The sequence below is a fragment of the Pleuronectes platessa genome, chromosome 24 (assembly GCF_947347685.1).
Source record: "Pleuronectes platessa chromosome 24, fPlePla1.1, whole genome shotgun sequence".
In the NCBI taxonomy this organism is placed as follows: Eukaryota; Metazoa; Chordata; class Actinopteri; order Pleuronectiformes; family Pleuronectidae; genus Pleuronectes; species Pleuronectes platessa.
Genome location: NC_070649.1, coordinates 12,732,061 through 12,759,871, shown reverse-complemented (window position 1 = coordinate 12,759,871; position 27,811 = coordinate 12,732,061). Strand labels below are relative to the sequence as shown.

The following is a 27,811-nucleotide window of genomic DNA, read 5'->3' as shown; positions in this document are numbered from 1 at the left end:
TACACACACAAAGATATAATGTATAATGATATAATCAAAATGGAAGTCCATGCTCTAGTATAAGGACAGGAAAGAAAGAAGCTTTCCTCTATGACATCTTCATAGGAGTACACTCAATAGGCTTTGATTAATTCATTTGCAGTGCTTTTTCAAACTATCAAGGGTGATAAGGGGATAATTATTTTAAGATTTGCTGTATGCTTTATCATCCAGTAGACATTCAATTCAAAAGACGTTGTATTCAATACCTGGGAAGAAAGAGGTGTTCAAAATAATTAAATGAGATTTAAACATTACATTCATTGCAGATAACTTAATATACCCGCCCCGCCTATTTAATTAATTAATTAATTTTAAATTGTACAGAAGATATATATAATATCTATTAGGGGCACAGCCGAATCTGACCTAATTTTCTGAGATATCTTTCTCAACTTTACTGATTATTTCTCGCCATAATCTAATCAATTGTATTGGATAAATATGTATTATTATTATTATTATTATAGTTGTTTATTGTTGTGTAGCTTTATTCTCCAGCCTGCTTTCTCTAATACCGCTTAAATAATTCATGCTGAATACATTGTGCTTGGAAACTGCATTACAAGTGCATAGGCTGATGAATTTTTGACTAATCATTATCTTGATCCCATTCTGACACGGGGTCATCATCAAATAACGAGGGCAGATAATTTTTATGAATAATACAGAGCTCTGCATATTTCATTTTGTAATTTAATTCAGTGTAGTATTGATACACAGCACAGAAATCAGTTTCAGCATAACGCTTGAGATCTAATCAAATATTTGTTTTCAAATGTAAATACATATGTTGTCAGACATGCCAATCCCATAGTAAATTCATACTTACCTGCTGTCTCACCACGGTAAAAGTAGTTCATATTACTAAATCACTAGATCAATAGTTAGAGGGTGGAACCATTCTACTGTGCTGTTTTTAACCGAGTCTTTAGCTTCGGTACACCAGTTACCCTACCGTGTTCACGGAAGCCAACCCTGTTGTTAATGTTTTTCCACAGTAAAAGCCTTGAATAATCATATGATATGTGTATGTGTTTTAGTTACAGCGAGTATTCACTATAAACAAAGCATTGAATCAACAGGAGCCCACGTATATTTTATTTATCCCTTTTCCATAAGTTAATTTGTACAGAAAGACAGTCAACTCTTGAATCGTCTGTGGCAGAGGAACTTCCGGTGATAGTGAAGCTGACTTGACACACGGGGGGCAGCAACACGACTGTAGCTCTCAAACGGAGATTTTTGTTTTGAGATCAACGCAAAATATAGTAAGATGGCTTGGAAGATAAGACACGTCCGACAGAAGCTTCACCAGGAGGCAGTGAAGCTGGACCGGTCTTGCAGTCTCGAGGCGCCCAGCGACTCTGTGTTGTCTCCGAATGTCCGGGACAAACACCGCATGATGCATCCACGTCCAGAGAGCAACCGGAGGGACAATCAGGTCTGTTCTAAGATTGTTACACCTAACTGACTTTAATAGTTGTGAACCGAGAACAAGTGCCGAGCATGGGTCGTTAGTCAGTAAGTTACCAGCCGATGTTCCAGTTTAACGTGAACTTTGTTTTCTCGTTAGCTTTTCGAAGTAATAGCCAGCGCCATAGTATCGCAGATTTGACATATTTATGAAAAACAAGGCTTGCAAAAGCCCACGTTAAAATGCCACAGCCATACAGAACTATAAACTGTTTGCAAGACACGTCAACATGTGCGTGTAAGCAGTCGTTTGTGAAGACTGAATACCCGGTCGAGGCAGCCATTGCTTTAAATTTGAGGGCTGTCTATTTGAGGTGTTACGGTAGGGTGCATGGGACGCCTAAAAAGGAGAAAGAAAATACCTTTACACGTCCCTTCTTTAAAACGTTTAATGAAGAAATAAAAAAAACACTTCAATTGGAAACACTATAATGACACTAATGATCCAAATGAGATATTATACAGTAAATTAATGACAAACAATATTACTCGCATTGTTAAATTTGTCAAATTTGAAAAATAATCTATAATGTTACAAAATTATTCATTGATTGTTTTTTAAGATGAACTTACTCATGTTAAGTGTCATAATATGGCTTCGACAACGTGTCAAGGCTTCCCTGGCCAATTTTGAGGTGGACATGCGGAGTGAAGTGCAGTGGAGATAGCATCCTCCGTACTCCTGTTCTGGTTATGGCGAATTGGAAGGGGTCCAGTGTGGGTGGTAAACAGGTTTTGAGGTGAGCCAGGACCATCCTCTCGAAGCACTTCATAATTGTGGGGGTGAGTGCAACAGGGCGGAAGGCGTTGAGGCTCGCTGCAGTCGAGTGTTTAGGCACCGGCACGATGGAGGTGGTTTTAAAGCACGTGGGGACAGCTGCTTGGGCCGTTGACAGATTGAATATGTCAGTCAAGACCTCAGCTAGCTGCCCCGCACAGGCCCTGAGCACGCTTCCGGGGATGCCATCAGGGCCAGCAGCCTTACGTGCATTGATCCTGCTCAGTGCAGCACACACGTCGATGGAGGAGAGTGTGAGGGGCTGGTGGTCTGTAGTGAGCACAGCCTTGATAGCCGCCTCCTGGTTGTCCCTATCGAAGCGAGCATAAAAGCTGTTAAGCTCGTCAGGGAATGAGGAATCGCTGTTTTAGGGGGTGGTGTTGGTGGGTTTGTAGTCAGTTAAAGCCTGGATGCCTTATCACATATGTCGGGGGTCGGATTTGTTCTTGAAGTGCTCCTCAATCCTTAGCGTGTGGCAGTGCTTGGCCTTTTTGATGCCCCTCTTCAGGTCAGCCCTGGATGAACTGTAGGCCTGATCATCACCTGATCTGAAAGCGATGTCTCTAGCCTTCAGCAGTAGGCGGACATCTTTGTTCATCCATAGCTTCCGGTTAGGGAATGTAGTGATACGTTTGAGGGTGGTGACACTGTTTATGTTGGTGTTGATGAAGTCCAGAACGGAAGAGGCATAGGAGTCGTTGTCTGAATGGGAGTCAGGTGTGGCCTGAATGGCAAACGCCCTCCAGTCTGTGTGTTCGAAGCGGAGCTGGAGTGCAGTGTCTGCTCCCACACTGCCCACACTTTAACTCTCCTCACTGTGGGTTTCCCACGTTTGATGAGTGGTGTGTATTTGGGGAGTAGGAACAAAGAGAGGTGATCAGACTGTCCTAGGTGGAGGAGGGGGACGGCTTTGTAAGCACCAGCCATGCTGGTGTACACATGGTCCAAAGTCTTGACTCCTCTCGTTGCACAGGAGACATGTTGGTGGAATTTAGGGAGTACAGTCTTCAGGCTGGAGTGGTTGAAGTCACCCGCAACAATAAAGGCTGTCTCCGGGTGTGACGTCTGACGTTTGCTAATGGCAGCATGTAGTTCTTTCATTGCCAGTTTAGCATTAGCATCAGGGGGGATATAGGCTGCAGTCACATCAGTAGATTTAAACTCTCTGGGCAGATAGAACAGTCTGCACTTAACCATGATATATTCCAGTTTAGGAGAGCAGTGACTCTCAATGATGACAGTGTCCATGCACCAAGCTTTGTTAACATAGATGCACAGGCCCCCACCTCTGGTCTTACCGGAGTCATCAGCTGTTCTAACCGCCCGGAGGAGGTAGCGCCCTGTGAAAATCATGATGTTGCAGTCCATAATCCATTTGTGTGTGGTGATCCGCAGCCGCAGCTCATCCATTTTGTTCGTCAGAGACTGAACATTGGCGAGGAAAAGGCTCGGTAGAGATAGCCAGTGAGGAGTTAGCTTTAGCTTATCCCTTAGCCCACCTCTCTTCGCCCGTCTTTGTTTACAATCTCGACGCCGCCTGTGAGCACTTCCGGTCGGCGCAGCCGGGTTGGTAGCCTCGGTTTCTCTGACGATCTCGGGAATGAGCCGTGAACCATCGAAAAAGTGGGTAGAAGAACAAGATCCGATGTCTAAAAGATCCTGTCGCCTGTAGACAGTATTCGCACGACTGTTCTGAGTGAACAGACTTGAAACGAGTAGGCAGATAATAACTATTTTGCTAAATCTGGGGAGACGCTGAGCCTCGCGTTTGTGCACGCGCCGCCATCTTGATAATGTGCTTCTAAGGAGTGGGGTACCAAACAAACCTTAGAGCAATGATTTGTAGAGCAATGATTTGTAGAGCAATGATTTGTAGAGCAATGATTTGTAGAGTGTCGGAATAATGGATTTTTTACCTGTAGGAAACAATGCACTGGAATACATGTATTAAAACTTGTTGTAGGCTATATATACACACACGATGAAAGACATTTCTATGCAATGACAAGGTAATTTCAGGATAGAATTCCATTATTGCACAACTATTTCAACTACTTATTCAACCTCAAGTTTTATTTTGAAGTTGCATTGAGTAAAGATGAAGTGTATTTTCATAATTTGCATATTCTAAAACCCCACAGCACCTGGCAGGGAGCCCCTTGCCGACTGGAATCTTTGCTGGCACTAAAATCACCCCAGAAGCTCTGGTACAAACCCTGAAGTTTGAGGACACTCCAGATACACCCATACTTGGCAGAGAAGGTAAGATGTTGGACGTTCATCAGATGGATTGGATCAGTCATTCCCAAAGTGTGGGCCGGGGCCCCCTGGTGGGCCGTGAGAGGTCATTAAAAAATGTATAAATAAAAAAAGTTTCCGATTAGTAAGTAAGAATTAAATTACCACAAAATAGTTATGATTTATTTAAAAAAACAAAAAATCATCACCGGTAAGGAAACAAAGCCATATTCAACATTATTCTCATTTTATCAGACATTTTATAGCAGGTGTCATTGTTTTTGCCATCCGTCACAATGCATCATTAGCGGAGAATCATAGGTGAGGGAAAACTTTGAGATGTGCTGGGTCGAGCAAGATGGAGCAGTGGCTGTCAGGGCGAAAAAGGCAAGCTGTTTATGACAAAGGGGATTAGAAAATCCAACTGAATCATTTAAAACTAAAAAGAGGACTCCCATAAAGAACTCAAGTGAGTACCTGTCACTGGCATTTACGAGTGCTGTGCTCAGAGGACAACCGGAGCCTGTGTGTGTGCTGTGCTCTGAGATGCTAGCTAACAAGGCCCCGAAACCATGTAAACTGCTGAGAAAGCAGCTAAACAACTGAACGTGATTTCTCTGTCGGAAAACCCTGAAGCCCAGCATTGATGAAATGGTTGACAATGTGTTGAAGCAGCCTCTGAGCAGAATACAATCATTATCCCTCCAAGGAAAAGCCTTTACCATGTTTCATGTCAACGGAATGAGAGAGGGCACGATAAGGAAGCTTGAGCTATGGTAAAGAAGAGTGGTCAAGAAAAAATACGAGTCTATAGACCTATAGCAGCATAACTAAGAGCAGGTCCAAGACAAGCCTGGACCAGGCCTAACTATAAGCTTTATCGTAAAGGAAGATTTTAAGCCTATTCTTAAATGTACAGATGGTGTCTGCGTCCCAAACTGAAAATGGGAGATGATTCCACCGGGGAGAGCTTGATAGCTAAAAGCTCTGGGGTCGGATTTATAAAGGATTGTGCAGGATTCCTACTAAAAGTGTGCGTACGCACAAAAGCCGGAAATGGCGTTGGCCAAAGCTAATTCCGATTTATAAAACCGTGCGTACGCACACCTGAACGCAATGTTCACAGTCCACTTGGAAACATTCCGCCCTCCACACGCCCACCGTCAACCATGAATGGTCAATGCAAAGCACGGCACGAACATTAAATGATGCCGCTGACCAATGGGTTTCCACCGTGAGTCCTGACGGAGGCACGGCATCAAGCGATGTGAAGAGGAAGTGAAACTTTATGACACTGACATCGAGGTGTTTGTTAGTGAGGTGGAGGTGAAGAGCGATTTTATGGAACAGCAGTGATGTCACTAATAAAGTAAAATACACTGACACTCTGTTGCTGCTGTGGATAACACAATATGTGAGATCAGAAATCGCTGAACCCTCTCTTCCTCCTCGTCCTTTCATTCGCATGCACAAGTTACGCAGATCCCCGCACCACTGTCACGGCAATATTTATTTATTTAGAGAATCGGACCGATTCCCCCACATCTGTGGATCCTTACCTCCACTGGGATATTTTTTGGAAAGTGTCTTCATTTCTTAAGTGATCTCCTGTGCGCTCCGTGCGCTCTGTGGTACGGTCACGTTCACTGCAGTGAAAAGAAGTACTGAAGATATTATAGAAGATATTATTAAAAACTATTAATGACTCTGCTCTGTAACTCCACTGTTAAATAGAATATGTAATTTGCTGTAAGTTATACACAGCATAAGGAATACACTCCCTCCCGCACCCTCCGCTCATCCTCTTCTGGACTGCTAACCATCCCCACGTCACGCCTCAGTACCATGGGTGCTCGAGCCTTCAGCTGCTCAGCACCCAGGCTCTGGAACTCCCTCCCCCCACACATAAGACAATCAGACTCCATCACATCATTCAAGTCTCATCTCAAAACTCACCTGTTCAAACTGGCATACTCTTTATAACTGGACCCTGTGCACTTCACTTGTTTTTATGTTGATGTTCTGTTTTAATGTTGTTTTTATCTTTAATGTTTTTATCTTTTATCCTTTACTATTGTATTGTAAGGTGACCTTGGGTGACTTGAAAGGCGCCTCCAAATAAAATGTATTATTATTATTATTAAGTTGTTTTATATATTTTTTAATTAAAAGGCTCGGGTGGAGCAGATATGTCGTGCGAGCAAAACTAAGATGTTGGTTTTAATGTAAATGATGAATTGGATCAATAATCTGCTTCAATTCAACACTTAATGTTTGCATCTCCACTTTCCCGTCTCCAAAACGTTCGTACGCATGGGTCAGAGTTTGCTTAGAAATACGCAAATTTTCCCGTCAGGTTCGTTTTTATAAATCCCAACTTTGGCGTGAGCAGTGGCGTACGCACGTTTCAGGCCCCGTTTTGTGCGTACGCAACGGTTATAAATCCGACCCGCTGGGATATACGCACATTTTCCCGTCAAGTTCGTTTTTATAAATCCCAACTTTGGCGTGAGAAGTGGCGTACGCACGTTTCAGGACCCGATTTGTCCGTACGCAACGGTTATAAATCCGACCCCTGGCTCCTACTCGACTTTAGGGAAGAGAAATGCGCCTGAATTCTGGGAGCGCAGTGCTGTAGTGGGTTGATATGGTACTATCAGCTCTTTAAGGTATAATAATGCCATTTTAGTAAGGGCCTTGAAGGTGAGGAGGAGAATATTAAATTATATTCTAGATTGAACAACTTTACTGTTTTAACTGTATTTATTTAACTACTACGTTTTAAACTTACAGTTTTATCTTCAGTGGTTTAACATCACTGGTTTGAAACACAGTGTCAGAATGTGGGGGAACTTATTATATCTCATGTTCGTGTTTTAGTCATCCAAAATTGCAGGATTAATAAATTCAGAGACGGTTGTGATGTCCCCATTTATAGAATTTAACTGAATTCTTATTATATGCTTGTGTATGTACTGGGATGGTTCGGTTCCGTTGATCGATCTGTGTGATACTTAACTTAGTTCAGCACAGAATCACAGGTCTAAGCATCTATATCAGCTTGTCACTTATAATCATGGGACAAAAAATCTTTGATCGCTGAACCCTCGTTTTCTCCTCATCCTTCCACTCGGCTGCATCGATCAGGCAGCATTACGCACAGGTGTAACAGCAGTATTTATTTATTTAGAGCAATCAGACCGATTACCTCGCATCAGTGGATCCTAACCTCCACTGTGGAATATTATTTGGAAATAGAAGTTTGAAAGTGAATAGTTTTGATCTCCAGTGTGCTCTGTGCATCTGATGGCACTGTCATGTTCACTGGAGCGATAACATGATATGCTCTGCTGTTTAATGGAATCTGAACATTATTTGGTGTTACTTGTTTCATATATTTTGCAATTGAAGGTTTGTTTTTGAACAGATATGTCACACGAGCACAACTAAAGCTGTTGGTTTTAATGTCAATGATGAAGTGGATCAATAATCTGGCTTTGGTTCACCACCTGAAGTTTCACGAGAAGTGGCGTACGTACATTTCAGGCCCCGTTTCGTGCATAGGCAATGGTTATAAATGAGACCCGTGGTCTGTGAAAATTGGTGCAGAAGGTCAAATTGCTGTTGTTTGTAGCCCTTCTTTGTTTGGAGACTGCAGCACCAGATCATCTGCAAACAGGAGGTATTTGACTTCTGTGTCAGGCTAATGCCCGCAATGCAGACGGTTCTAACACCCTCACCAGTTCATTGATGTAGATGTTGAAGAGGATCAGACTCGAGCTGCATTGTTGTCTGACATCCTGCTTTGGTGAAAAAAGCCAAAGCAGTGTGTTTTTTGCCAAACTTGCCAGCGCACTGTTATTTAATTGAAGGCTTTTTTTAAGTCAACAATGCAAAAGAGTAATTCTCTTTTGTTTTCTTTCATTTGATTGTCAATTAGAGTGCTGAGGGTGAATATATGGTCTGTTTCGAGTGATTTTATTTGGTCCTGTAGTTCTTTTAGTGTAATTGGGGAGTCTAGGGGCTTCTGATAGTCTTTTATGGTTGACTCTTATCTTTGTAGTTTATCGTGCATGTGTTGTTGCTGCTCATTTCTTTTTTTATTGGGCCAAAGATATTGGAGAAGTGGTTTACCCATACAAATCTCCATTTTGGATGGGTAGGTTCTCATGTTTTTTTAGAGTGTTCCTATTTTCCCAGAACTGGTTGGTTTTTATGGATTCCCCAATGGCATGTAGCTGGTTTCACACTTGTTGGTTCTTTTTTATCCTTTATGTATATCATTTGTCCTTGTTGTCAGTTTTTCTGGTGCTTCTTTTTGAGGCCTTTAGGCAGTGGTGTATAAAGTATTTGAAAGCCATACTTGAGCAATACTGTATAATTTTAATATTTGGAACCCCTGATGCTGAGGTTCAAATAGTAATGGACTAGTGTATCTGAACTTGTAGGCACAACAAAGAACCAGCACAACAGAATAAACAAGTGCCTCTTGTGTCTGCTTATGAACACTTATAGACACCAGTATGACTGGTAATTTTGGTAAATATCACTAAACATGGATCTTTCACTTTCTAATCAGTAGCAGGAATGATATGCAGTGCCCCTTATGATAACTGAGCAAAAGCTAACAAGTTATAGGCACACAAAATAGGATACTTTCCCTCTTTTGTTAACAACCTGGAGAGTGCTAGTACAGAGAAGAAAATATCACTGGACACAGTATATTGTGCTGCAGGCCAAATTAATTAAGACAGAATAATAAAGACTGAACTGAACAAATAGAATAAATGGATGGGGAATGTGCTACTTTTGATTAAGTCCCTGCCCTTTGTACACACATCCCTACTCCCCATTGGATGGTTTAGGTTCTCGGATCGGCCCTGCCAGAATCGGTCACGGTCCTGGCCGAGCGCCGAGAAGAGGATCAAACTTGACTATCTATAGGAAGTAAAACCCCTAACAAAGTTTCTTATGGTGAACCTGCGGAGGGATCATTACAGGTACAGACTGCTCGACCCCGGTCGACCAAGGCAACCCGACCAACCTCCAGACGCTTAGGGTCTCGCGCTGCCCCGACGGCAAACACGCCACCGTACCTGCACATCTCCCGAGGCAGCGGGCACGCGATTGAGAGAGTTGCGCCAATCTCCACTGCTCTAGTAACGATCCTGTTTTGAGAATATAAGAAGTAGAAAGTACAGAAGTTTGGGTTTGAATGTAGAGAGTAAAAGTAGAAAGTCGTCAGGAAATTAAATACTCAAGTAAAGTACAGATATGTGAAAAATGGACTTAAGTACAGTAACGAAGTATTTGTACTTTGTTACTTCCAACCACTGCCTTTAGGTTTGATAGAGAAGCTCAAAGGTCAAATATATCATTCAGGTTTTAAGGATAGCTACAGCCCTAGTATGGACAGAGTTTACTTCTGATACAGACAATGATTAATGGATCGTTAATTTAAATGTGGTATCATTAAAACATCTGTCATTGACCATACAGAAACAAAAACAAAATTATGATTGTTTTTTTGTCTGTCATTTGTTTGTTGTGATTATTTTACTTTTTTTTATTGATTAAAGTCACTGTAGTTGCATGGCTTGTGTGATGGAAATCTGGAAAAACCAAGGTTATCTACGTGTATATAATTAGGGGCTTTCTGCAGAAAGGATCAACACAGGGAGTCACAAGGATCTCAGAGTGAAGATGGAGAACAGTCAAATGCAAAGATAATATGAGAAACTGATTTGCATACATTTCCATTGGGTTCTTTGGACAGTCAATAAGTAATGGAAAGGTCATACAGGTTTCAGGTCATAAAAATGTCAGGTTATGGAGTCTTAGACAGGTATGCACAAAGTTACTCTTCAACTATAAAATAGGTTTCAACCACACTATTTGCAATACACTTGCAAATAGAAATGTTAACTCTTCCATCATATACAATTCACATGAAGCTGTGATCCCACTCAAAAAGGGACTAGTTGGGTGCTATTTTATTAGGCTTCATCCCAGTTAACAGCGAAAAAACGGGTTATCTATAGTGTTCTTCAGTTTTGTTTTCTCTAAACATCTTGAGTCAAATCAGGAATCTGCTCTGTGATTGTTCCTTGGGACAAACACACTTCCTGCAGCAGCAACACAGCCCTGTCTTATATTCTCCTTTGAAATGAGGTTTGGCCTCTAGTTTGCACACCATTGACAGTGTCTTGTGAAAGCTCTTTTTAGGGGCATCAAAATGCTACCAAAGATTGTTAACTTTAACCAAGAGCATTTGTCCTAATAACTCGTACAGTTCCGCTGCATCTTGCCACCTTTCTTCAGCTTATAGTTTGTTTGTATCTCATTGAAAATTAAACATTCTTTATCCGTCTTGTTTGTTTTTTTTACATTTGCCATGATGCTTATCATCTTCTCATTGTCACTTTCATAGGTCCTGACAAAACCCTGATAGGGCGTCAGCCAGCCAAGAAAGACAAGAGGAATGGGAGAAGGGAGAAGTGGCTGAACAGTAAGTTCTTATCAACACACAGTACTTCAGGAGAAATATATTAGGCCTGAGCACCGACCGTGCGAAGGCCCTATTGAAAATAGTCCGGGTTTTAGGGCCTGAGCACTAAATCATCTAATTATGATTAATGAACCTTTGGTGTCTTAGATGCTGCAAAGGTGAAATAATTATAATATCTGAAGAGTAATAACAGTGTTTTTGACCTGAACAGATCTATTGTATGTATGCACTGGTAGTCTTTGTTATGTTGGTATATGGAAACTGTACATTTTCGTTGGCGTCAAATTTCGCCATGAAACACGGAATTTCTGTTACTTCAGTGTACATGGTTCAATCTCCCTGAAAGCTGAATGAATTAAATCTTTGGCTTCAAGGCAGAGACAAGCACCTTCTACACCGGGCTGGCAAGATCAGTGCATTCACACGAAAGCTTGGTGTGGAGAGAGAGTGTCCACTCCTAAGACAGAGGGCTGTGAGGATTCTGCATCCATATGCAACGTCCTGTCTGTTAGATGGGATTTTCTGCTGTTGTCTCACTGAAAACAAAGTACAGATCTAGGCTCAACATTGAACATGACTTAAGATCGACTTTAGCAAGCCTAAAGCCCTGTTTTGAAAAGATGTGCAGTGTAAAACAGTCTCATTGCAGCCACTAATGCAGTGATAAGACTTGAGTTCTCACAAAATATAAGTAAGCAAGTTATCTTTTTGGATACAGATTCAACTTTATTAACTTGATTGTACAAAATGATTGTAAACTTAATTTTTGTTCCTCTATTTTTGAAAAGTAAATTTTTCTGACATTCAAAATGCAACATTCACTTCAGCTTTATTGGTAATTTCTGTGGTTATTGTACAAGGTCATTTGCTTACTGCCTTTTACTCTCAGAGATCCGCTCCATCAAACAGGCCCAAGAGGAGCAGGCAGCCAAGGCCCACAGACAGGCCATGCCCGTGGTTGGAGACCTGAGACCGCTGGCAGATGCCCTGCCAGACCTCTGTCCATTTAATGGCCCAACTACTGCCAAAATCTCCACTGCTCGTCGCATGAGCAGAAAAAACAAAATGTAAGTGTTTAAGCCATTTTCAGACTTTAATTTTGAAAGGTAATCTTTTAAACAGCAGCACATACCGCGTGTACAGAAAAGGTGTTCCATCTATAACGTTATTTTTGTAAAGGAAACATGGTTGAGACAAAATTTGGATTTCAGAATAGTTGGCTATGCTACTATTAGATTTGATACGATGGAGGGATAAGGGGGTTGATGTGATACATTTATAAGGGAAAATGTGTCATTTAGGGAGATAAGTGTAGGGAATAAGCAAGAATATATTACAGTAGAGATATGGACAGAGGTGTCAAAAGTATTCCCATTCATTACTCGAGTAGAAGTATAGATACTAGGGTTTAAAAATACTTCTCTAGAAGTTGAAGTATCAACTCAAGCTTTTTACTTAAGTAAAAGTCTAAAAGTACTGGTTTCAAAACTACTTAAAGTATAAAAGTAAAAGTAATGTAAGGGGAAAGTACCATATTTGTACTACTGAGCATTAACATCAATTCATGGAGCAGAAGACATGACAAATAAATCCTGTATGTACAACAACACTACCGATAGGCTTTGTTCAGTCGCAAAAGCAGCAGGTTCTTTGAGCCTATGCATGCTCTACCTGGCCTGACGATGAGCCCTGCAACAGTAAACAGTCTTTCACAGGCTGCTGAGGCCCTGCCCCTTGTACACACCGCCCGTCGCTACTAGTGAGGTCCTCGGATCGGCCCCGCCGGAGTTGGTTACGGCCCTGGCGGAGTGCCGAGAAGATGATCAAACTTGACTATCTAGAAGAAGTAAAAGTCGTAACAAGGTTTCCGTAGGTGAACCAGGGCCAACTTGTCTCCCGATTCGGGGTTGTGTTGGTGTGGCAAGCGAGTGCTCTCCCACCTACCCCCCACTCCTTCTATTTTTCTGTCTCCTCAACTTCGTCTGAGCAATAGTCTGAGCCCTGTCCACGACCGTGCGGTGCCTCCTTCTCCGCTCTTCCACCCCAACCTCCGTGCGCCTTTGCCGGCCTGCTCCGATGGCCGACGGACCTGACAGCGAGGCGTGTCAGCGGTGGCGGGAGGATGGCGGATGTTGCAAGGACGGTGCCGCACGCAGCTCTGGCTTTGCTCTCCTCCTTTTCGGAACCCTCCGGTGCGGTTGTGTGGCGGCCGCGGCGATGACGAATGTACTTCGTTACTTGACACCTCTGGATATGGACAATTGAGGGAGAGTTTGTTATTAATTATTACAATCCTTGTAGGAATCTAGAGTTGGATAAGTGTTATGGGAATTTCTTAGTCAAGCACAAGTCATTACAATGTCTTTCTGGAAGTTTATTCTACATCTACAGATGGGCATCACTGTACAAAACCATGGCATAGATTTCATACAATGAGCCATGACATACAAGAAAAGCAGCACTTTATACATCTCCAAGCCCCTACTAGAGAGGAAACAAATGTTATCGATCAACCTCTGGGAAAGAGTAGGTGACAGGATATTGGTCACTTATTTCTTAAAATCATAGACCACTGGAGTGTAACATCTGTTTTCAAGATCCCTTTCCCAATGTTTACAACCACAAATCCCCCGTGCTGGCAAGTCTTTGTTAGGTGACCCTGTCAGTGAGGAAGTCATATAACATCAGTTTGAGTGCAACCCTGACTTCTCAGGGAAACATTTGCTCATCTTTCTAAACATCAAAGTAGTTCCTCATATCAATCATTGCCCTTATAGTAAAATGTCTATCACAATAAGCTAACACAAATGCAAGGGCTAGATGTTAGCAGTGTGTTGGTATGTGGGGACTTTATGGCTCATAGTACATTGTGGACAGGGATAATAACATATGCATATGGGGAGATTATTGAAGACCTGCTAGAAGGAAAATGCCCTTGTCCTTTCATTATCTTCCCCCAGAGTTTAAGTTAGGCTAAAAACATGGTGTACATGACGCCGTTCTTATCCGACTTTGAATGTCTGGGCTTAGTTACACTCAGATGACACCATAGAAGAAGTATGAAGGCTTTTTTTTTTTTTACGTTGCAAGAAGTAGATGCCATTGTATTGGATTTGTCTGCAACACTATTTACCCCTAAAACTCAAATACATAGTGTTGAGTAGATAATTCAGCACTGTAGTCGGTCTGACAAAGAGTCACACCTCAACCAAACCCAGTATTCCTCATGCCCTAAATAGCTATTTCTTTATGACCTTCTTTAATGATAAAATTATAACTATTAGAAATCAAATCAACCATCTCCTTGCCTCAATTGGCACTAATACCCTACCCAGAACAGAAATCTCAGAAACGGCTGAGAATCCTACCCATTATTTGGACAACTTCTCTCTGATCACCCTTGAACAGCTGACCAAAATAATCTCATGTTCTAAACCAACAACTTGTACCTAATTGGTAGTACATTACTGAACACAATCAATCTGTCATCATCAGGATATGTACCACAGTCCTTTAAAATAGATGTAATCAAACCCCTTCTCAAAAAACCCACTCTAGACCCAGAGGTTATAGCCAATTACAGGCCGCTATCCAACCTCCTCTTTCTGTTTAAAAGCCTTGAAAAAGTTAAAGCCAATTAGCTGTGTGAGTTATTCCAGGAGAAGTAATGTATTCGCCACAATTGACCATCACATTTTATTCCAGAGACTAGAACAGTTAATTAGTATTAAAGGAACCGCCCTAAATGGTTTAAATCTTATTTTTTGATCGCTCCAATTCGTGCAAATTAATGATCTGAATTTGTTGCGGGAATTCGATGGATTATGACCACTTTTTAATTTGTGGGGATTTTAATGTACATATATGCTGTGAAATTAAACCTGTGGCTAAGGAATTCTTAAATCTCATAAATTGCTTTAATCTCACACAGTCAGTGTCTGGACCCACACATGAAAAGGGGCACACATTAGACCTTGTGTTGTCTTATGTCCTACATGTTCATGTCAAGGAAATCTGTGAAACTTGTATATCTGATCATCTGCCGGTTTTATTTACGATTACTGTCCCCTGCTCTATAGTCAAGCCAGCTCCTCCTGCACGCTGCCGCCGTATAATTAATAGTCAATCTCCAATGCACTTCTCTGCTATTTTTAAAGACTCTGTGCTCTACAACTTGGGTTGTAGTGATGTTCTCAGTGCTGATCTTTTTTGTCTTTTTAATTCAACCAGCACAAGCACTCTGGACTCTGTTGTTCCTTTGAGGACGAAACGCACTAAAACACTTCCAGAGCCATTGATAAACGACTCTACCCGCGGTCCCAGACGAGCATGTCGGCAAGCAGAGGGAAGGTTGAAGAAGGACAAACTTAGAGTATCATATGAAATCTTACACAGCCATCTATCTGATAACCAGAAAGCGGTACAATCAGCAAAAACTAAGTTTATATCTAACCTGGTCTCAAATTACTATCACACACCTCAGGTTCTTTTTAATATTTGTAATAATATCATAAACCCCGATAATCAAACTCCTATTCTGCCTACACCTGTCTTCTGCGATTCCTTTCTTAATTTTTTTGTGGAAAAAATGTTGCTCCTTAGATCATCATCAACTATCCACTGACCATCAACCCCCTACCCCTCCCATGCTCCCGGCTGTCTTTGGCCAATTTGAGCCCATATCAATACCCTTCCTATCCTAGGTGGTTCACCATTTGCGACCCACAAATTGCCCTTTTGATAGCTTGTTAGGGAAGTCTTTGACACTGTTGGTCCATGTATTATGTCATTGATTAACACCTGTCTTCTCTCTGGTAGTGTCCCAGCTGCCTTTAAACATGCTGTTGTACAGCCTTTGGTAAAGAAAGACAACCTTGATCCCTGTGTTCTCTCTAATTTCAGGCCCATTTCTAAACTGCCCTTCCTGTCCAAAATCCTAGAGAAAGTAGTTCTCACCCAGTTGCAGGCATTTCTCATCAACAATAATGTGTATGAAAAATTCCAGTCAAGTTTTAAACCGCATCACAGTCAGGAAACAGCTCTGTTAAGACTTTTTAACGATATGATTTTAACTGTTGATTCAGGAGATTTTGCTATCCTAGTGCTCCTAGACCTGACGGCCGCTTCTGACACGGTCGATCACACAATCCTAATGTCACGTCTGGAAAACTTTGTAGGGATTAAAGTTACAGCACTCAGGTGGTTTAAGTCTTACCTAACAGATAGGAGTTTTTCGGTCCACCTTGTTGAATACTCCTCTGAAAAGGCCCCACTTACATGCGGGGTACCTCAAGGATCTGTTATAGGCCCTGTCCTTTTCTCTCTATATATGCTGCCCCTAGCATCAATCTTTGAAAAACATAATGTCTCCTTACACTGCTTTGCTGACGACATTCAAATGTACTTGCCCCTGAACCACAAAACCAAGATATCACTAAAGCCTCTCCTTGAGTGCTTCAATGACGTGAAATCATAGATGGATTCAAACTTCCTCATATTAAACAACAATAAGACTGAGGTTATCATTATTGGACAATCAGAACTGCAAGATGTGGACAATCTTGGGCCGTTGGCTTCTTATGCTCGCTCAACTGTAAAGAGTCTTGTTGTTCTTTTTGACAGGGCTTTTAATTTTGATAAGCAAGTCTCCTCAGTAGTCAGAGGTAGCTTTTTTCAACTGCGACAAATCGCAAAGGTAAAAGGCCTACCTACCACAAAAGGACCTAGAGAGAATTATACATGCATTCTTAACCTCCCGTCTGGATTAGTGTAATTCCCTGTATGTAGGCTTAGACAAATCATCCATTAAAAGCCTGCAGCTAGTCCAAAATGCTGCACGCCTGCTGACTAGGACAAAAAAGAGAGACCATATTACACCCAAGTTGCGCCTCCTACACTAAACTGACGAATCTGTCACGGATTTGTTTTTAAAATCTTACTTTTAACGTTTAAATCTTTTAACGGGGTGCTTTGGCTGAGGGGTAGAGCGGCCGTCCTCCAACCTGAAGGTCTGCAGTTTGGTCCCCAGTCTTCCCCATCTGCATGCCGAAGTGTCCTTGGGCAAGTTGCTGAACCCCTAACTGTCCCTCATAGAACAACAAAAGTCCTGCCAGTAGATGCACTGTATGAATGGGTGAATGTCAAACTATACTGTAAATCGCTTTGAGTGGTCATCAAGACTAGAAAAGAGCTATATAAATACATTTATTTTTTTTTATTTTTTTTTAATAATTGTATTTTATTTGTATTACTTTTACTGTAATGTATTACGTTTTTACTGTCCTTTTGTCGTACTACTTCACCTGTAAAGCACTTTGGTCAACCAAGTTGTTTTTAAATGTGCTATATAAATAAAATGGCCATTCACATTAACATCGCTACACTGGCTTCCGGTTAAATCTAGAATAGAATAAAAAATTCTCCTCCTCACCTTCAAGGCCCTTAATAATATGGCACCATTATACCTGGCATCTGATAGTGGTGGTGGACCATGATTGAGGTGGCAGCTGATGGAGGATACTGATGGCGGCAGTGGACAATGACTATGGATTATAGTGGCATCCGATCGTGATTGTGGATCCTGATCATGGCTGCTGACCATAGACTATGATTACAACAGGACTGCTTGATATACAATATTTTCTCCTCAGATACTCAACCATTACTCACAATAATCCATCAATTCATTGACCTTACATTATGCTAAAAAGTAGGGATGCACCGATTTATCGGCCGAACATCGGTAGCGGCCGATATTCGCCTCGTTTACTGATATCGGCTTATCGGTAATAAACTTGACTTTCACCGATATCATTGGCCGATGTTCATATTTGTGGTAAAACCGCTGGGCACGTGCCGCGGCTGGGGGAGCAGTCGCTCCGTCGCCCTCCTCTCCGCGCCGCCGGAGGCTCAGTGTGCGGCACCGGGAGGTCCTCATCCGGTGCCGCCTCAGGGCGTCGCTTGTACGGGGGCTTTCTTTCTCTTGGGCCGCGGGTACGGCGGTCGGCGGCGGCGACTCTGGACGCGTGTCGGGCCCTTCTCGCGGATCACCTCAGCTACGGCGACCGCTGGGGGAACCCTCTGTTCGCGCGGGGGGGGCACCCTGCGGTGCGCCTCGGCTGGCGCCTAGCAGCTGACTGAGAACTGGTGCGGACCAGGGGAATCCGACTGTTTAATTAAAACACGCATCGCGAAGGGCCACGGCCGGTGTTGACGTGGTGTGATTTCTGCCCGACACCCAAAACAGGTAAAACTGAGGAGGGCTTGTTAAGTTATCTTGACTCACGCAGTGTAACTTGGCGTAAAAAGTATGAGCGTAGCGTCTGTACTTATTTAAATACTTTATTCTCATATGCATCGGCTCTATTCATCCGTCTCATGCACAGGTAACAAGGGAATTGACAACATACGTCATACACACAGAAGCCGTAACACATCTAATAAACGGGCAATACTGCTACCGTAAATCAATGAGAAGAGCGTTCTCTATAATGATACTTTAACAGGGCTGTTTTAGACCGGGTAAAAGGGTGCTGTTTTAAATTAATTTATCCTTGTGGTATTTTGACCAAAATATGTTACAGTCATTTCATTAAGATCCCAAGGAAACATTTCAACTTGCGGTAAAATGGGCATAATATGTCTCTGTTTAATAAAGTTTAGTTAAATCAAAGATTGTTTCATAAATCTGATTCAATTTGTTCTCATTAAAAGATAAGAGTGATGAAGGGCTGAACATTTTTTAAATAGTGCTTTTTAAATAATGATTTAATTATTTTTCTGGCACAAAAGGGTGAATGAATAACAACAAAAAGAAAAAAAACAAATATCGGTATCGGCTATCGGCCAGATTGTTATTTTAAATATCGGTATCGGCCAAGAATTTCCATATCGGTGCATCCCTACTAAAAAGGGTGTGATGGAAATTCATCTTGAGATTTGAAATAATGAAATTCTCAGACTGGAGTTGCCATTGAGTCTTTATAATAGTAAGCTCTGCAGAGTTTACACGGGTGCTCAGGATGGAACAACTGGCTGCGAAGGTGAAAAAGCCAGGACTTATACCAAGAGGCGTTTCACAAGACAGTATGAGAAAAAGAAGACATGCCAGAATTAATACAAAGAGGTGCTTCATAAAACGTAATATGAAAAAGATATGAAATCCTCCTCAGTGCCTGTCTGCTGTGTCCGTCCGCTGTAGCAAACTCCCAGTTTGCCAAGGCCACTGTAGTGAGACAACTGGTCAGTTGAATTTTCCCTTACACTCCCCCATTTGATCATCAATACAAATATGATCACTAACGAAAAATAATCAAGAAACATCATAATCATTATCAATAACAAACATCAAATCATAGAAGAAAAATCGACGAGTCTGCAACCCTGGTACTTTGCGTACATACAGAATCACTGGCGATAAGGCCACAATAGGTAGCCACTGCTGTTTTTGTGGAAAGAAAGAAAAAGTTATTTTCCTGTAATGGAGCAAGCATTTAAAATGAAAAAAAATATGGAAGGAAATCAGGTCAAACAAACATCATCTTCTAATAAACCATTATCAAAATTGTACATACTGTATTGATTGGCAAAAGTAACTTATATTAAAATATAATAAAACGTTAAATGTCAACATCAAGTAAAAATAAAAAGTGTAAAATAAAAATAAATTTGAGTATCGTCATCAGAATCATCTGTGCTGTCAGTGTCCAGGTAAGGAGGGATGGGGAATAAGTTACAGATCAAGGAGACCTGAATCACTTTTATGGGTCTGAGAGGACACTGTAGGAAAAGAGGAGTTCGTTAGATCATCAGAAAAAAGTAAAAACAGATATTCATAAATGTGATCTGCTATATCTGTCACATGTGAAGTGCAGTTCAAGGAATCAGTGTGCATGAAATCAGAAAAAGGGTGATGAGAGAGTGTGACGTGGAGAGCAGATCAGTGGAGGCATTTATAGGAAGTTGCAACTGATATGCAAACAGCTGCTTATGTGTGGTCTGTGACATTGTGAAGTTGGGTGAAAAAGAATTGTGTAACCGCCACTCCATCAGAGGAGGATACTAAATTGAGGCCTAACATAATCATCAAATCTCTTCCTAATAGATTAATTGGGCAACAGGGAGACAACAGAAAATCATGTTCAAACCTTATGGGATGTTTGTCTAACTGAGCGGCGCATTTGAAAGAATATAAAGCGACCACTCATCTCAGGAGATGTTTGCTAATCTGACATCCTAACCACAGAATAACCTGCACCAGAGTCAACCATTACATTAAGTTTGTGACCGTTAACTTGGAGTTAAGGCATTTTCTTAAAGGCATTACTATTGTACTTAACATAAGAACCACAAAGTTGTGTGTAATCTGGTGTGTGTGTGTGTGTGTGTGTGTGTGCGGTTAGTAATGCAAGCTGATACTTCTTTGCAGTGGCATGTATTTGTGTGTGTGCTGGCGCTTCTGTGTGTGTGTGTTTCACTTCCCTTTCTCTGATCCTCGGTGGGTAGGCTGGACGTCTCCTCCCCGTCTGCCCCCTCCTCACTTTCTGCAAAGTTCAGTCGGCAGTGAAAGTTCTTGTCTCCCCGTCCCCTCGCCGCATTTCGTTGCCCAGTGTCCTTTTCCTCTGCAGATGAAACGCTCATCTTTGGGAATTTTGGGTTGTCGAGAGAGCTTCTCCCACGGCCACGTCCGCACCACTCTCTTCCTGGTTCAGTGAAGATGGCTCTGCTATCAGTGCTATCTTGTCTGCTTGGCCTTGACAGGGTAGACACAGCCTGTATCATAAAGCTGTGTTGATCAAACAGGACAGTCAGACTTGTGAGGAAATCTCCTACGATTTCGTCTAGTTGTTGTTTGCACCCCATTATTTTGGACATGTCACTTTTATTCAGGAAGGCGGTCCTCAGGGCGTTGAGGAGTGTGTTGAGAGCGTTGACGTATGTTGCATTACCCGCATCATCCCAGTCTGGTGGAGACAGACGGAGATCTCCCCCACAGTGCGGTCATATCTTTGCAAAGTCAGTGGGGCCTAAGGATGAGGAAGAGGTGGCGTCATGATTCAGTCCTCCCGCTGCCCCGTCTCCATAGACTGGGAGAGCGGTGGGTGGCGTCTGAGATGGGCCTGAGCGTTGATTGGTGGAGTCTGGTCTCTGCATCATGTGGAGGAGGGTTTTGTCGTTGGTGAGGAGAAGGCAGGCGTTGAGAAGAGGACTGCCACAACCTTTCAAAAGGAGAATACAGAGATCTATATGATTACTTTTCAACATTCTTTCCAACATTATCACTTTCCTTCTTGTCAACCTTAGACAGAAAACGACCTTTAGATTATCGTTTTCTGTCCCTACACTCTTTTTTTATGTTATTTTTTGTTGCCTTTTTTTTTTTGATTCTTCCTCTTTCTCGAGGAGTTTCTCTCTTAAAAGTAAAAAAATGAAATGTCGACACTGAATGACCCGTTATGAGGAAAAGCAAAGTCTCTGGACCATACTGGAAGAAATGTCACACTATCCCATCTGTGCCTTGCAACCACAGAGTCCACAATAGGACCCTCTGGGCTTTGGGGTCCTTGACTTCCCTTGTTACCCATCCTATCTGGTCTATGAAATTGGCTTATCAACAATATTCATAACCTTATTAATTAGCTGTGTGAAAAAGGACTCATCAACTATTTTCACAACACTCTAATTTAAGACGTGGACGTCTCCACGAATCCTTGTTTCTTTCTCCGGCAAAACAGGAAAAATGCCTTCAACTAGGATGATTGCCACAAGATGGGTCAGATTAACATTAATAATCCACAATAATCCAGAGAGAATGACTAATACACCTGTTCCAAATAAAACCCTTTAAATGTATTATTTCTTATGTTTGATTTCGTATTTGAGAAATCATCTAAACAGTCGTGAAAATCAGAATTTCAACATCTCACCAGATTTAAGATGACCAAAGAGAGGTCTTTGGATCCCTGTGAAGAAGGTCCAGAACCCCAGTCACTTCGGTCCTCTCGTCTCTTAAATGTTAGAGGTAGAGGCAGAAAATTTCTCTCCCGGGTGGCCAGCCACCGAAGACTTCTGGGGTCCAGACGATCTTTCAAGGGATCCTGTTCGTGACGCCAATTTGTGATGGAAATTCATCTTGAGATTTGAAATAATGAAATTCTCAGACTGGAGTTGCCATTGAGTCTTTATAATAGTAAGCTCTGCAGAGTTTACACGGGTGCTCAGGATGGAACAACTGGCTGCGAAGGTGAAAAAGCCAGGACTTATACCAAGAGGCGTTTCACAAGACAGTATGAGAAAAAGAAGACATGCCAGAATTAATACAAAGAGGTGCTTCATAAAACGTAATATGAAAAAGATATGAAATCCTCCTCAGTGCCTGTCTGCTGTGTCCGTCCGCTGTAGCAAACTCCCTGTTTGCCAAGGCCACTGTAGTGAGACAACTGGTCAGTTGAATTTTCCCTTACAAGGGTTTATTCTAATCAATACTGCAAATGATGTTCTCCTTTACACGTGGCATCTATTGCACTTCTGTCCGTCCTCGTAGAGGGATCTTTCACATGTGGCTCTCTCTGAGGGTTCTAAGTTCTTTTTACTGTCGTAAAAGTTTTTTTTTGTAGTTTTTAGTACGACAAATTTTGATTTGTGAATATGGGCTATTTACCCAGTGTGCAGTCTTCAATGCAAATGTTAGAAATATCTGTGTGATGTCAAATTCCATGTATTAGTATTCTCTGTTATCATTTTCCTGTTTGTTGTCCCCTGTCTCATCAGGCCAGTGAAGAGGCCTGAGCCAACAGATTTCAGTCAGATGAAACAGTCACAGAAACGTAAACTCCTGTAAGCAGCTTTTTCCTTCTTTCTTTTTTTTGACTCTGTGGTTCATTCAAAATTCCTACACATTTAGCAGTGAATTTCCAAACGTCTTAACAGTGTTATGTTTTGTTTTTATTACAGAGAAACTGAGAGCAGCCGCTTCAGTGATGTTATAAAGACCCTCTGTGGAAACATGAACCCTCTGGCTGATATTGGTGAGCAGTTGAGGAAGAGGATGAGACAGGAGGAGGAAGAGCACAGTCCCAGCTAACAGCAGCAAATGTTAAACTGGGAGAGATCAAGCACTTCTACGGACTCAAATGAAATCCCAACGGGTATTTTACTTTTTCTGGGAAACTCGACCCTGTCCACTTTGGTTAAAAAGGAGGAAGAACCTGAGAACTGGTACTCTCATCGGCAACACGTCAGATGATGACAGGTCCCATATAAAGATGCAAAAATGGTTGGCAAATGTCAAAATGATGGCTAATGCACATTTTATCGCAATAATAAAATGTTAAATTCATTTATCGCTCATTTGATGTGTATTCTCTACATCATCCTTTACAGCACTGATTTAGATGCCCAAGAAAGTCACAAACTGAATTCTGATGGGCAGCAAATGGTAATTTTTTTTATTTTTATAAAACAGATGTGATGGAAATTCATCTTGAGATTTGAAATAATGAAATTCTCATACTGGAGTTGCTTTTGAGTCTTTATAATAATAAGCTCTGCAGAGTTTATACAACAAGCACGGGTGCTCAAAATGGAACAACTGGCTGCAAGTTAAAAAAAGCCAGGACTTATACAAAGAGGTGTTTCACAAAACAATATGAAAAAAAGAAGACATGCCAGAACTAATACAAAGAGGTGCTTCATAAATTGTAATATGAATAAGATATGAAATCCTCCTCTGTGTCTATTTGCTGTGTTGGTCCGCTGTAGCAAACTCCCTGTTTGCCAAGGTCACAGAAGTGAGGCACCTGGTCAGGGGATTTCCACAACCTTAGACACTGGTCAGTGGAATTTTCCATAACACAGACATGCTCTTCCATGGGACATGAACATCTTGTCAGGACATCAGTGAGCCACAATTTGAATGAAATTATTGTTATCAGTTTTGAGTTTGTCAGTGAGCTGAACATCTACATCATGGGTGATTTTCTAACCAGAAAGGTTGACCTATCAATCACAGTCTTCCCCATCCGGCATGTCAAAGTGTCCTCAAGCAAGATACTCAATGCATGAATGGCATGTACTGTTAAGCATTTTGATTGGTCATCAAGATTTGAAAAGTGCTATATGCAAAAATATTTCTGCCACGTGAAAATATATGCCACATAGTATAAATTCCCTATTCCCTATTTTTAATAGTCATATTTCTAAAACTCTTGTGTAATGTAAAAATGTATAAGTAATAATACATTTTGAATCTCATCCTAGATAGATATTATAATTGCAGAGAGCCTCACAATAGACCCACAATATTTATTGGTTGTCGTATATGATTGTGAGTAATGCGGTCAAGACTAAAAGCTTATAATAAAATCTATAAATATAATTTTTACAATTTTGGTGATATTTTTCATAATTGTTTTGAAATTGAGCCATATTATTTGAAAAGTATTATCCATTACTTGTAAACTCAAAGTTAGGGGAACATGTAAATCACACATCAAATCTCTCAAATGTTCCAGAGTGTCATCAGAGGAGAGCAGAAGAAGAAGCAGAGGTAGTGAACCAGGGGTGTTTCAAAATTTGACCAAGTGTCACAGGGAGTACAAGGGGCACGAGGGTCTTTAACTCACGCCCATGGGTGAGCAGACTGAGCACTCAGTTTTCGGCCACGCAGATTTCATGAAAATGAATTAAATGACTGTAGCACTGTGTCCAATACCATCGCATGGGTCATCTGAGCGGGGAACACTGTTTAATTTCATTACAATACACGAATTTGATTAAAAAAAAGTAAAAACAGGGTATCAAGGAATTAGTGAGGCTGCTCCTTTGTGATGTCTAGGTTTCACCCCCCTTTACAGAACAAGCTCCGCATGATTACAGAAACCCAGTTTTCGACAACACACCTGGGTGAAGGGAGAGGGAGAGTGTGTCTGTGTGTGTGTCTCACTCTCTCAAATGTTCCAGAGTGTCATCAGAGGAGAAGCAAAGGCAGAGTGGGTCCCCGGGCTCGGCTGGTGCTCGTGCTTGATCTGGTGCTGGAGGTGGGTCTCTGTGGAGGGGGTACTTTAGTCCAGAGCCGGTGGGGTCCCCGGACTCGGCTGGTGCTGTAAGTGGGCCAGTGGATGGAGGTTTCCTGGAGCTCAAAGACTCAGACGCAAGTGCAGCAGCAGGAGCAGCAGGATGAGTTGCACATTCATCTATCACCTGTCCTCTTGAAGTGGCCTCATGATAGGGGAACAGTGGTTAATAAATACAATTTAGAAATCATTTTTTTGTCCTATTGTCTATTCATTCACCATGCCTATTGTGATGGAAACCTGGAAATACAAGAGGCTCAATCACACAAAAACCAGCTGCTCTTTTTTGACTTCAACAAAGAACCTCCACATTTAAACTCAGGAACAAAGGTTTTCATCGGGAAGAGATCACTGGTGTCCGGCTGAATGAGTCCATCACAGTGATCAACTGAAGGTCAGGTTGAGTCAGCTGCTGGTTCCAGCCTCTCAGCAGGAGGACCTGACTGACCTGATCCCCCAAACCTGAGGCCACACCTGCAGCGTAGTCCAGGTGAGGGCCACACCGCTCCATTATGGCACGGGTTACTGGTGTCCAGACCAGGTCCCCAGGACCGGTCAGGAGTCTTTGGACGAGCTGGAGCTTTATGAAAGCACATTCTGTTCAACCCAGTGCAGACGGTCCCAGAAGAAAGTCCACCATCACAGCCAGTATCCTGCCCAGCAGACGTGCTGGGGGGGGTCCACACATGCCAGTCGGTGCCACAGCATGGAGGGAACCAGGTTGTTGTAGAGGTTTAAACAGAGCAGCTCTCTTCATATCTTCACTGGCACCATTTATATTTAAAGAGCCCAGTTTTTTATCACACATATTGAGGATGAGAGTTTCTTTAGACCAAAACGTAAAGGGTCAAAACAGACAGAGGAACCAGACAGGGTTTGAACATCAAGTGGCCAATTGGGCTCGGATTTTTGCCATTATTTTTTTCAGGCGGTAAAACTCCTGTTTTGTGAACCACGGGTCATCCTCATCCTTCAATATGGAATGTCTCACTGAGTGGAGGAAAAGTTTCAAATCAGGGAAGAAGTCCTCTACTTTAACCAGTCTTGAGCCCTTAGTCTGTTGTAAAAAGGTCCGGATGCTGGTGAAGGTGTAAAAACCTTCTTCATCCACCTGCCTGTTCTCCTGTGTTTCTGTTAAACGTTCCTCTGACTGAGAGGAAGAACACGGTAGGTTTTTCTTTGAAACTTTTTTAGCTTGGTCACTATTTGTCTTGTTTTCTGGGTTTTTTCTTTTGGCTGACAGTTTTTTTAACTCTTCTTCCATCAAAAATTGATGGAGGAAGAGTCTCATCAGAGAGCTTTGTCTCTGCTCCTCTAGTGTCTGTGTGAGTGTTTCTGACCTCGTTCTTCTGATGGACTTCCTCACTGTTCTCCCCCCGTGAACCTGGTGTGTCACTCCACGGCTCCATCAGGACAGAGGCCCCAGCACCCCCCAGGGCAGGCGGGGGCCCCGGCGCAGGAGCAGAGAAACCACCACCTGCCAAATCAGGCGGGGGCCCCGATGCAGGAGCAGCCAAGCCACCACCCGCCAAGGCAGCCGGGGGCCCCGGCGCAGGAGCACTGGAAACACCACCAGCCAGGGCAGGCGGGGGCCCCGGTGCAGGAGCACCGGAGCCACCATCGGCCGAGGCAGGCGGGGGGCCCGATGAAGGGGCAGCCGACTGGTCCCCACCGGCTCTGTCCGGGCACAAGCGGATCAGGTGTCCCTCCCTCCCACAGCCAAAACATTTCATGTTCCCTGATGTAACATGCACTGTGTAGTTGAACTCAATTTTAAAACTAAAGACCAGGTTCAACTCTTCCTCACTCTTCTTTAGCTCCATAAACACGTGTCTCCTAAAAGACACGACATGTTTGAGGTGTGGAGATTTACTGTATATGGGGATCATTTTTATGGGGACGTTAATTGTCCATGTCTAGCCAGCTCTTTCTCTAATAACTCATTTTTCAGGAATGGGGGGACATTAGAAATGAGGATCTTCTTGACCGGATTAGCCAGGTACAACACAGGTGTGAAGGAGCCCTGAATCACCACTCCCCTCTCCAGTAGCTGGTTAGCTTTTTCAATGCTATCCCCAAACACAACCACAGCACTGTTCATACGTGAGGCCGACTTCACACTGTCATACCCCACAACCTCACCTACAGCCAGACTGACCTCCTCCACCGAGCAGTCCACAGCTGGACACAGTTTGATGCCGTGTCGGCGTGTTAGCTTGTGGAGGCCGAAGCATCCACCTGCAGCAGCCATGCTGCACAAAAACAAACACACAACTAACAACTAAAAACTGCTGCTCATGAAACTGTTGTAATGGAACATTAGCACCCTGTCACTTAGTCAGACTTGGGTCAATGGCACAGAACAATGGAATCACATTTGATTTTATACTAAATAAGCCCCTCCTTTCACAGAGGTAGAATGTTTATCCAATCAGCTCTCTGCGTGTTGTCTTCAGGCTTAGATTTGGTCACCTCCAATCTGAATGAGGACCCCTTCGAAAGTCTCACTACCCATTTACATCAGGCCTCTGCTTAGATTCCAAGTTTCTCTTAGACCCCCGTCTCTGCTGGATGACCCATGAAAGACTCTAGGTGTGAATATCTTTTGTCTCAACAGAGGCACAGAGGAATCTCCAATGAATACACATCTGAGTCTGCCAAGCTGACCCCCACATGTTTCAGTCTTAAACACACAGAAAT

The 27,811-nt window shown here is 42.4% G+C and overlaps 1 protein-coding gene across 1 annotated transcript; it reads left to right on the top strand.

The window, feature by feature from the left end:
* Positions 1-989: 989 nt before the first annotated feature.
* slx9 (SLX9 ribosome biogenesis factor) lies at positions 990-23,376 on the top strand. Its single transcript, XM_053417366.1, has 6 exons — positions 990-1,483; positions 4,435-4,555; positions 10,962-11,039; positions 11,929-12,106; positions 22,809-22,874; positions 22,992-23,376. The coding sequence occupies exons 1-6, from the start codon at positions 1,316-1,318 to the stop codon at positions 23,119-23,121; spliced, it is 741 nt and encodes a 246-aa protein (XP_053273341.1). The 5' UTR covers positions 990-1,315; the 3' UTR covers positions 23,122-23,376.
* Positions 23,377-27,811: the final 4,435 nt, after the last annotated feature.

Bases quoted from the DNA above. Each gene is read 5' to 3' on its own strand.
- slx9 (XM_053417366.1), top strand. From the start codon at position 1,316: ATGGCTTGGAAGATAAGACACGTCCGACAGAAGCTTCACCAGGAGGCA. The intron at 1,484-4,434 runs GTCTGTTCTAAG...AAAACCCCACAG, and splicing joins GCAACCGGAGGGACAATCAG to CACCTGGCAGGGAGCCCCTT. The intron at 22,875-22,991 runs GTAAGCAGCTTT...TTTTTATTACAG, and splicing joins TCACAGAAACGTAAACTCCT to AGAAACTGAGAGCAGCCGCT.